Source organism: Chiloscyllium plagiosum, unplaced genomic scaffold, assembly GCF_037043375.1.
Source record: "Chiloscyllium plagiosum isolate Xiang-an unplaced genomic scaffold, Cpla_swu_hap1 HiC_scaffold_17, whole genome shotgun sequence".
Classification (NCBI taxonomy): Eukaryota; Metazoa; Chordata; class Chondrichthyes; order Orectolobiformes; family Hemiscylliidae; genus Chiloscyllium; species Chiloscyllium plagiosum.
The window spans coordinates 61,482,617-61,494,550 of NW_028270155.1; the positions used below are offsets into that span (position 1 = coordinate 61,482,617).

The 11,934-nt window shown below is 46.5% G+C and overlaps 1 protein-coding gene across 1 annotated transcript in view; it reads right to left on the reverse strand.

Moving 5' to 3' along the window:
- The window catches only part of LOC122545421 (adhesion G protein-coupled receptor G2-like), a 172,387-nt gene extending 161,805 nt beyond the window's left edge, over positions 1-10,582 (reverse strand). Inside the window, exons 1-2 of the mRNA XM_087996003.1 lie at positions 10,469-10,582; positions 2,004-2,120 (exon numbers count right to left, since the gene is read on the reverse strand). Of these exons, the coding sequence (XP_087852129.1) occupies positions 2,004-2,120; positions 10,469-10,555 (204 nt within the window). The 5' untranslated portion in view covers positions 10,556-10,582. The remainder of the gene's footprint in view (positions 1-2,003; positions 2,121-10,468) is intronic.
- Between the last annotated feature and the right edge of the window lie 1,352 nt (positions 10,583-11,934).

Genomic DNA, 11,934 nt, shown 5'->3' on the forward strand with positions numbered 1-11,934 from the left:
GTGTTCCCATGTCTGTGCTGCCCTTGTCCTTCTAGATGGGATTGGTTGTGGGTTTGGAAGGTGCTGACTGAGGATCTTTGGTGAATTTCTGCAGTGCATCTTGTAGATAGTTCACAATGCTGCTACTGAGCATCAGTGATGGAGGGAGTGGATGCTCCTAGATTTAGTGCGGAGTAAGCGGGCTGCTTTATCCTGGATGGTGTCAAGCTTGTTGAGCATCTTTGGGGCCGCACCCATCCAGGTAAGTGGGGAATATTCGATCACACTCCTGATTTGTGCCTTGCAGGTGGTGGACAGGCTTTGCAGAGGATTCAGTGATGGGACCATCAAGGAGTGAATGTCAAGGGGTGGGGGTTAGATTGTGTCTTCTTGGTGATGGTCACATCCTCGCATTTGCGTGACTTGCAACTTGTCAGTCCAAGCCTGGATATTGTCCAGATCTTGTTGCATTTGAACTTGGGCTGCTTCAGTGTCTGAGGAGTCATGAGTGGTGCTGAACATTGAGCAATCATTGGCAAACACCCCCACTTCTGACTTGGTGATGGAGGGAAGATCATTGATGGAGCAGCTGAAGATGTTTGGGCCTAGGACACTACTCTGAGGAACGTGTGCAGAGATGTCCTGGAGCTAAGATGACTGACCTCCAACAACCATGAGCGTCTTCCTATGTGTTAAGGGATGACTCTAAATACCAAAGATTTTGCCCCCTGATGCCCACTAATTCCAGTTTTGCTGGGACTCCTTGATGCCACACTTGGTTGAATGCAGCCTTGATGTCAAGGACTGTCACTCTCACCTCACCATTGGAATTCAGTTCTTTTGTCCATTTTTGAGCCAATGCTGTAATGAGGTCAGGAGCTGAGTGGCCTGGTGGAACCTAAACTGGGCGTCACTGAGCAGGTTATTACTGAGCAGGTGCTGCTGGGTAGCACTGTTGATGGACACCTTCCATCACTTTCCTGATGATCGAGAGTAGACTGATGGGCGGTGATTGGATTTGTCCTGCTTTTTATGTGCAGGACATGCCTGGGCAAATTTCCACATTATTGTGTAGATCCCAGTTTTGTAACTGGACTGGAACAGCTCAGCTAGGGATGTAGCAAGTTCTGGAACACAAGTCTTCAGTACTATTGCCAGAATGTTGTCAGGGCCCAGAGCCTTTGCGGAATTCAGCATTTCCAGCCATTCCTTGATATTATGTGGAGTGAACTGAATTGGCTGAAGATTGGTATCTGTAATGCTGGGGCCACTGGAGGAGGCCAAGATGGATCATCCACTCAGCACTTCTGGCTGAAGGTTGCTGTGAAAGCTGAGGGGAATGATGGTTGATGCAGAGCAGTGCATGAGTGAAAATCCACAGGATCTGGTGTGCGCTGGGAGAGACAGGTTAGGGGGAAGGGTACACCAAGTTACTGAGATTGGTGGACACCTGAGGGGAAGTATCCTGAATATAAAATACCATTGCCATCATTATCTCATATTTAATGCTATTCTGAAGACTTGTGAAACTAACAGCAGGTTGCTCTACATTTGCAGTAAAACAATGGATACACCATAAAGCTGAAATCATTGGGAACTGTGGTTTAGATTAGAGTGGTGCTGGAAAAGAACAGCAGGTCAGGCAGCAACCAGGGAACAGGAAAAGTGACATTTCAGGCAAAAGTCCTTCATCGGGAATAGAAGCAGAGAGCCTCCAGGGTGGAGAGATAAATGGGAGCTGTGTTTTATAAGAAAATTCAAACAAGATATTTCCACAATCTGCTGTTACAGTGGTCTTTCTCCCACTGTGCTTCCATCCAGCAAGTTCTGCAGTAATACAACCATCACTGTCGCACAATTCCCAAAACTGAATAGTAGGTTTTATTATAAAGTTCATTTACCTGCTGAAGAGGACAGGCTGGTGGATGATTCCTAAAGTGGAAATTCATACGTGAGATATTTTTCTATCAAATCGATGTTGAAAAATAATGGAATTGAGATACTGAAGGGTAATTCTGTCTTACCGGGGGTGTTTCACAGGGTCTGCCTGTCACTGGGGTAGTGACACTGACATGATTGGAAAGGTTACTCTGTGTTGTAATTTTAAATGGGTCACCACTTGGAAAAAAGGCAAAAATGTCCTGTAAAGAAATATGGTAAAAATATTGTAACAGATTATCCTACATTAAAGTTCCACATCATAAGTATTTCACAGATTGATTCATCTCCGACATGGAAATGTTAAACATTTTCATGTCTCTACCTGTCATCAGAACTCAGAAAAATGAGAAGTGTAATTGGTTTTGAGCAAGTGAAAGGAGATCAGGGAACATTCCAGAATGTCCCTGTACTTGATCAGTACCCAAGTATCATTTAAATGTTTAAATACTTCAGTGGTGACGAAAACACAATCATTATTATCACAAAGTGTCAGTCCGCAGACTCCAAATGTGAGAATTCCCAAGTCTAAGCCCTTCAGTGGATGCTATTGTGTAACTGCTGTATCTATCCCTGATTAGAGGGGAATCCCACATTAACAGGAGTAGAATTGGGGCTAACCAGGGGCTCAGGCTGAGATCAAGTATTGGACTGCTGAAGGAAATCCAAACATTTAAAATTGAAGCTTTAATACAGCTCTCACTGGGGCCCTATTCAGCCTTCCCAGTCTGGTGGAGGTTCCAGATGTACCTGCTAAACATTGAGGCCTAGCAGGCAGGGACACATATAACAGATGGACATGGAGCAGGAGCAGGCCATCAGCCCTTTGGGCCTGTTCCACAATTTAATAAGATCATAATACATTGGAGCAGAAGGAGGCCATTTGGCCCATCGTATCTGCTCTGTGATTCAATAAGTTCAAGGGTGATGTGATCATCCTCACTTCCACTTCCCGCCCTTTCTTCAATAATTCTTAACTCTTTCACTGAATAAAAATCTGTCTAACTCAGTCTTTAATACACTTTATGGCACAGCCTCTCCAGGCCTCTGCAGTAAATAGTTTCATACAACCAGTGCTTCGGAGAAAAGACGTTCCTCATCATCTCTGTCTTAAACAGACACACCTTACTCTGAGATTATTCCCTCTGCCCCTGAACTCTCTCACGAAGAAAAATAACCCTCAGCATCTCGCCTGCCAAACCCCCATAACCTGAAATGTTTCAACAAGGTCATCTCTCAATCTGTGAGACCTCAAGTACAGACAAAACCTTCCCAACTTCTTGTCATAGCGATATCCCTCCGTACAGAATCATGGAATTCTTACAATGCAGAAGGAGGCCATTTGGCCCATTGTGCTTGCACACCTCTTCAAACGAGCATCATTACCTCATCCCAATCTCCTGCCTCCTCCCCATAACCTTGCATATGATTTTTATCCAAATAACCAGCCAATGCCCTGTTGAAGACATCAATTGAACCTGCCTGCACCACATTTCCAGGCAGTACATTCCATACTCTAACTCTTCACTCAGTGGAAATGTGTTTGTTTGTTCTCACATCACCCCTGTTTGGTTTGCCCATCCCTTTAACTCTCTGTCTGCTTGTCCTTGTTCCTTTCACAAGCAGGAGCAGTTTCTCCTTGTGGGCTCCATCCAGCCCACTCGGTTTCAAAAGCCTCTATCAAATCTCCTCTCAGCCATCGTCTCTCGAATGAGAACCGTGTCAACTTCTTCAATCTATCCTTATCACTGTCATTCCTCATTCCTGGACGCATTCTTGTAAATTACTTCCGCATTCTCTCCAATGCACTCACATCCTTTCTACAATAATATGCCCACATCTCCTAACAATACTCTACTTGCGGTCTAACCAATGTATTATACAGTTCAACATCACCTCCCTGTTCTTGTGCTCCATGCCCCTACTAATACAGGTGAGAATACTGTGGGCTTCAACTGCTTTCTCCACTTGTCCCACCACCTTCAATGATCTGTGCGCCTAAACACCCAAGACCCTCTGCTCCTGCACCCCCTTTTCCTTGGGACCCACACAGTGAACATTTCGGGACTGCCTCCAATGCCAGTACATCTTTCCTTAGAGTAGGGGACCAAACTGTTCACTGTCTTCTTGGTGTGCTCCAGCAGGTGCCCAGTTTCATTTTAACAAGTCTTCCTTATTTTTACACTTCATTCCCTTTGAAATAAAGAGCAACATTCCATTGGCCTTTCCGATTACCTTCTGAACTTACACACCAACAGTTTGAGATTCCTGGAAGAGAACTACCAAAACCCTCTTTTGTAGTTTTCTCCAGGCTTTCTTCATTAAATAACTTTCAGCTCCTCCGATCTCCCTGGCAAACCTGACAAACAGCCATGGTGTGATTGAAAACCATGTCCCCCGAAGACCAGCCTGGGGTTCAGCATTACTCATCCAGTGACATTTCCACTTTCCCACCACTTCCCCTCCAGTTTGATTGGGCCGTGCTGTGCTGCTTTCTCGTTATTGCCAGCGCAAACACGTTCTCAACACGCACCAACCTTTAGTCCTTTCACACAATTAGTTCCCTTTCTTTTCTTATGCAGGCTCTTGTGAGTCCCAGCAAACCACCACAAAGAAGAGACACACACTGGGGTGCCTCAGTTCTAACCCCACCTCTGAAGAGGATGCGACTGAGTGCTCAGAGGATGTACCAGCAAGGCTTTCACTGCACCCTGTACCAGCTCAGACTTTCATCTCAGTGGGTACACTTTCTAGATGAGAGACAGGAGCACAGTCTGGTGAGCACATCATTGTGCTGTCCCACAGTTGGCCGAGGAAGAAATGTCCCAGGTCACTGGTTAGGAGAGAACTGGAGACCAGGCACGTGCACAACACCAGGCAGAATATGACCTGCTGTTCTCAGCAATTAAAGGACATCAGCAACATGCAGAGAAACACCCAGCAACAGTATACAAGCTTGTCTGCAGCAGTCAGGAAAGTGAATCCAAGGATGGATGAGTGCACCAACGCTAGCTCTGGCACCATGGACAGGCTGGTGACTGCGCTGAAAACCCAGGTCCTGCACACCAAGTGTCTGCTGCTTATACACACAGGCCTGAACTCCATCAGTGTAGCTATCGGCTCTCAGCATCAATGGCAAAGCCAAAGGGGGATGAGGGACCTCAACCTCATTCCAGATCCTACTTCCTCTCAGGGAGACAGGATGGTGCCAGCAGACACCCACAGGAGGAGGAGTCCCACATGAGACCTCCTGCAGCTTTTCAGGACAGTCTAGTGGTGTCTGGCCCCTTCACCTCCTCCCTGCCTCTGATGCTAATACCTACTGAAGTCCAAGCCAAGAGGGATGAGCCTGTAACCCGGCAGGACAATCTCAGCCAACCTGGGCCCTCTAGAATCAAATATCCCTGGGGGTGACCAACCAAGTCTTCCAGGCCAACAAGACCAGCTACAGAGAACATTGCCCCTATCCCAGCAGCAGAAGGCTGGACTGCACTGAGACATCGGACTGAGACGGAAAGGAAATTAAAAACCGCCCTGAGGGCGTGTGGGTGACAGGGAGGACACATCAGTGCATTTCTCTAAAAATATGCTCCTTTGCATTCTCAAAATGTCAGCTTCATTGTCTGTGCAGCTGTTGGAGCTAGTGAGAGGTGAGCAGCCTTTTCAGATATCCCAAGGGAGAAAGAAGCTGTAATGGCCAAGCCTTACTCATTCTCTCAGAAGCTCCCAACTCCTCGACTGCAGATAGCATCAGAATTATGGATCCTGAACTGTGACCTCGATGACTACAGCTAAGGCAGGTTAATGTTAACAACACTCAGGATAAAAACAATGTTCAGGGATTCTGACAGGGCCTGGCCTGCACAAATCATCCACATTTACACAAACCTTGACAGTGAGAGGGTAGATTCAGTGATGATATCACATATCTCTGCAGGCAACGTTTTATTCAATCTCTCAGCTTTTGGAGGGAGTGTATTGTCATTAAAAGCTGGGAGGTACACAATGGGGAGTTCACATCTTCCCTCTCCCTCATAGCACAGTGATCTGCTGAGAGAATCTGCACAAAACACTGCTTCTCTCTGGTTAGGTGCTGTCCAACAGGATGCCCAAGTCTTTCAGGGCAATTTAGCAGTTTGACACATTGAAGTCTAACCAATGATGGAAGGCTGTAATGGAGGTACCTCCGAATTGCTCCCAACCTGCTGCAAATCGTGAGAGACTGCATCACACAGCACTCAGATCTCATGCTGTTGTTGAAGGTCTAAAACTCCATAACCTCATGAGATGGGACTGTCCTATCTCACTGACTGCTGCTTACTCCAAAATAGCAGGAAAACCTGCAAAGTGCAGATACTGGAAGGTGGAAACACCTGAAGAGATCAAGCAGACAATCATATGAAGAACAAACCATTTCTTCATTAACAGACAAGTTCAAGGAGTTCAGAAATTGTCTGCTCCACACATACTGACCAGGGGTGTCTTGCCATACACCTCACCGAGAGTTACAGAATGAAAGGAAGTTGAAAACCCAGCACATTCATCCTGGAAGCAGGTTTCAGTTAGTTCCTCGTGCTTGATGAAGCATAGCTCTATCATGCTTCCTTGGGCACCTCTCCATGTCAATGTCCTGATCCTCATCTTCCTCCTCAGAAACTTCCTCAATGAAGTAGCACACCCTTTCTGGTTAGACTCTAAGTCCTCACAGGTGCAGTCCAGGCAGCAAAGCCTCACAGGAATGCAGGAGCAAAAGATGGCCATTCAGCCCACTGAAACTGCCCTGCCCTTCAGGATGATCATAGCTGATTGAACATTTCAAAAGTCCTTTACTCATCCTATCCCCATATTAGTGACCACCAGAAATGTATCAATCTCTCCCTTAAACGTACTCAAATCTGGATTCTCCACAGCCTTCTGCGGAGAATTCTTTGGAAGATTGAGAATTCCAAAGGTTCACAACCCTCCGAGGAAAAACAATTCTCCTCATTCACACCGAAGTGGCATCCCCCTTATTTTTCAATTGTTCCTGGTTCTAGACCCCCCCACTCGGGGTAACATTTCACCCGCATCAACCCAGTCTATCCCTTTCACTATTTTGCATTTTTCAGTGAAATCATTTCTTATTCTTTGAAACTCTAGAGAATAAAGACCAATTTTTTTCAATATTTCTTCATTGGACAGTATTACCAACGGCAACAGGTCTACGATCAGTTCCATTATGGCCCTGGTGGAAACATGGACAGTGTCGTGTCTCTGTTCTGCCTCAGTCTGAGGCTTTTGTAAAGGTGTCATCAGTTTTTGATGGAGTTGATGAAGTGGGAACCTTTTCGGTTGCCGATGTTTACCGGCTGGTGATAGGAAATGATCAGAGCAAGATGGGTGCACGCTATCGCACCCTGTCCCTGGGAGAAACCAGCTCTGGGGGAGAATCCCACTGTTCAGGCTGCTTGACTGAGCCAGCACATACATCATTTGTAGATGTATGAGATTCATATGTGTCCCTGTCTGCAAAGTAACTGGCAGAAGCAAGCAGCTCATTAGCATCCCTGAGCTCGAAGGTGAAGTCTGAAGGGGGTGACGCGGTGTGTGATTTGTCTAAAAGCGGCCGTGATGATGTGTGAGGCTGGGTGTTTGGTGATGCCCACTTGCATGGATCAAGGGTGGAAGAGGACAGTGTCCATGGAGCATGTGGTGAAATGATGGAAAGATGGAGTTGTCCAAAGGCATGGAGAAGGAGGCAAAAAGCTGCAGTTGCCAGGTAACCGCTGTGACATCCATGTAGTTTAGTTTGAATTGGTGTCATCTAGTTTCTCAGGGACGGGGAGGAGAACTGGAAGCTGCATACAGTGACAGGAGTGGGGCTGATAATGAGATGCAACTTCATGGAAATAAAATGGTGACCGCTCATGTGCAAGATTCAGAATTTGCTGTGTGAACTGTTGGAAAAACTGGAAATGTTATTCCCAACATTGAGGACCTGATTTTTCCATTCTCTCTGTATTTTCCCAATTTTCTTACCATTTCCCATGCCACGCAAGGGAGCAGGAATTTCCACCCAAAAGGACACTCTCCTCAAGTCAAACTGAGAGATGCTGAGAGTGAGAGTGAAGCCCAAAAGCCTATGTTTCCTTTGAAACAAGATGTAACACAGGAACAACATTGCATTGATTGCTGGGAATGGACCCATAAACCAGGGGCAATAGAAGAGCAGCATGTTCTCCCAGAACCTTCTAGAATAGAGAATGTACCTCAGGGAAGATGAGGAAATATTTCCTTGAACTCCTTTGAACTTAGCCAGATTACGGGAGGTTACAGAGGTTTTATCTCTCAGTGAGAAGTATTCCCTTTCCTCTCCAACAAAACAAAGGAACAAATTCATCTTTTGAGAGACACTGGGACACTTCAGTCATTGATGGTGGCTGATGAGACAGTTTGTGTTCCAGACGGTTTGACAAGTAAAAAGTGTGATGAAGCTATTCCCTTGTACAAGGTTAAATTGCAAAGTGATTGGGAAAGAAAGTTAAATTGTGGAAATTATTCCCAGTTTTTGAAGGGGTAGATATGATACAGAATAATGACTGAGCCAGCACATGGGCTTACCCCTGACCAGAAACGGGACTGATCAGCTATATCAGTCCTGTGGCTGTGAGAGCAGGTCAGCGGCTCGGTATTCTGCTGTGAGTGACTCACCTCTGCACTCGTAAGCCTGTCTACAAGGCACACCTCAGCATTCTGATGGGATACTCTCCACTTGTCCTTGCTATGGTTCCAGCTGATGACGGGACTGGACAGTTCAGATCTTAAAATGGAATCGGCCTTGATAGATTGCATAGATCATACTTCTATTTACTTACAAGTGGAGATTACGTATCAAATCTGGCAGTGAGGAAAGCAAATGCAACGTTAGCATTCACTTAGAGAGGGCAAGATTACGAGAGCAGAAATGTCCTGCTGAGGCCACAAGACAGGGATAGAATGAGGCCATTCAGCCCATTGAATCTGCTCTAGCATTCAATCATGGCTGGCCTGTTCCTCAACCACATTCTCCTGCCTGCTCCTCATAACCCTTACTCCCTTACTGATCAAGAACCTGTACATCTCTATCTTAAAGACACTTGGGCAATGAGATCCACAGCTTCAGCACCCTTTGGCAGCAGAAATTCCTCCTTATCTAAATGGTCGCCCCCTCACCCTGAGGCTGTCCTCCCAGTTCCTAATCTCCTATTGGTGGAAACACTTTCTCCACATCCACTCAATCCATGCCCCTTAGTATGAAGTCTCACTCAGATCCCCCCCATCCGACTACATGCCATTGAGTATGTTCCCAGAGTTCCCATTTGCTCCTCATGTGACAAACCCTTTATCCTCGGGATCATTCTTTTAAGCCTCCTCGAGACCTCCTCCAACACCCTTCCTTCGATATGGGGCCCAAAACTCAGACTCAGCAACACATTTCTGTTATTATATTCTAGCCATCTTAAAATTAATGTCAATAAAACATTTGCCCGTATGTTAATCTCGGGAGAATTCTGAATGAGGAACAACATTCTAGAAGCTTGGCAGTCACAGGATAAAGGAATCCACTTGGTTGGCATCACATCCACCACCTTCAACACTCCCTACGTGCAGCTCAGGCTCACAGTGGGAGCAGTAAGTACCATTCATTAGATTAACTCACCAAAACTCCTTGTAAAGCACCTTTCAAACCTGCTGCATCCAGCATCTTGAAGGATGGCGCCAGAAGATTAATGAAAACAGGACCATCTGCAAGTTACCCTTCAAGCCACACACCATCTGATCTGGTAATAAATCACCATTAGTTCACAGCCACTGAGTAAAACTCCCAGAACTCCCCTCCTGTCAGCATTGTGGGGATAAGCATTATGGAGGTTCAAGTAGGCAGCACACAACCAGCTTCTCCAGAGCAATGAGGGACAGGGAACTATTGTTGAGGTAAAAACAATGACTGCAGATGCTGGAAACCAGATTCTGGATCAGTGGTGCTGGAAGAGCACAGCAATTCAGGCAGCATCCGAGGACAGGCAAAATCGACGTTTCGGGCAAAACCTTCATTCCTGATGAAGGGCTTTTGCCCGAAACGTCGATTTTGCCTGTCCTCGGATGCTGCCTGAATTGCAGGGAACTATTGTTGGCCCATCCAGCAACACCTGCATCCTGGGAGAGAATGAAAACAAATGACTGATTTCCCTGGTTTGTCTGCACTAGCGGGAGCTCAGACACTGCAGCAGAGTTGGGAGGCCCATTGAAAATCCATGTATGGGCTTGATATCAAAGTCAGAACGGGATTTCAAGCAGGAGGTTCATCTGAACTGAGAGGCTGAAATATTGTTACATTGCTGGTTTTTAAACAGTTTAAAAATAAACAGAGACTGGGGTGGGAGAGCTACAGAATATTTTGCAGGGGCATGTTCAAGACTTGGGCAGAGCTGTATTGAACTGCAGTAAGAATGTGACAACAGTCTCACTTTCCAGGCCAATTGAACCTTATATTGGAGTTTATTTACAGTGTGGAGATGAGCATGATTCATACCTTCGATTCCAGTGTTAGTACAAAGAAGAAACCCAGACCGTCACATCTGCAAGTGATCGTATCCACTCTGTTCCCCGGTCCGCTCATGAGGGTGTTACACCCATATTGATCGAAGGGGCCTGTGTTGGAGAATTATTAATCATGAGAATCATTCCCCCATTTACACATTCCAGTATTGAGTGATGTCAGCATTTTAAAACAATCTTCACTTACCATTCCCACCAGAGTCCCGGGTGCTGCATGGTGGAGAATCGGACTAAAATGGAAATGATAAACCAGAACATTAGCTTCACCAACAATAACACAGTTGAAGCAGCTGTGTCGATACAAACACATTGAGACATTTCTCTCTCGCCTGTCTAACAGGGTAAGGCAGGGAAGGAGGAGGAAATGTGATGCCAACTGGGAAATTATTGGGTTAAATTTTCCGGATCCTGGGCATGACCTCAGTGTTCCCACCAAAGCACCTTTACACAAAGCAGATTCCTAATTGGTCACCTCCCCATTCACCATCTTTAACTTTACCAGGAAGTACAGGGCCCAGTGGGAGGGTCTGAAGTAGTGTCCAGACAGCAGCCTCATTGGGAGAGGAGAACGCTGCTGGACACGGGAGAGATCGAGCAGACACCTTAAAATCGGGGCACTCACAAATGTCTCTCTCTTCAGTGGTGAGAACGATACAAAGTCCTGTGAGGAGCCTCAGGTTGGACAGTGATCCCTCTGAAAGAGTGTCTGCACTACTCCAGGACCACTGTGAGCATTGCAGCTCCCTGATGCTGTCAGTTATATCAGTTACCCATGGTCCACTGCCCTCCCAGTGAGAGAGCCCTTCCACCGTGTTACTCAACTCCTGACAGAGCAGGGGCCTGTGTAACACCAGCAGCATTGCAGCACTGGAGGATCATGGTCCCTGACTGGGGCCATATTTGACCTCACTGCCTGGCCATCTCTGTGGAGGTTGCTGCTGAGTCCTGTGATCGCTCCAGTCCCTTATCATGAGAAACTCACCCCTGGACAGGGTTCAGGAATACCCATTCTGGATCAGTGGTGCTGGAAGAACACAGCAATTCAGGCAGCATCCGAGGACAGGCAAAATCGACGTTTCGGGCAAAAGCCCTTCATCAGGAATAAAAGCAGAGAGCCTGAAGCGTGGAGAGATAAGCTAGAGGAGACTCCCTGAGATTCTTGTAGAGAGAGGAGGAAAACGTCTTCAAGGCAGGCATCCTTGCAAGAGGATTCGCAGTAAGGAATACTCACTCAAGCCACTGTCCCCATAACCACGCCCACTCAAGTTATTGTCTCCACCCCCACCTTGAATTCCAGCCCCACTCCAGGTCCTAGCTCCCATCCGCACCGTGTCTTCACCATTCCCCCAGACCTCCCCCTCACTGAGGACGAATGTTTTGTCCTCAATATTGGTCTCACCTTTATTCCTCTACATTCCCAGATTAATGAGTTCGACACAC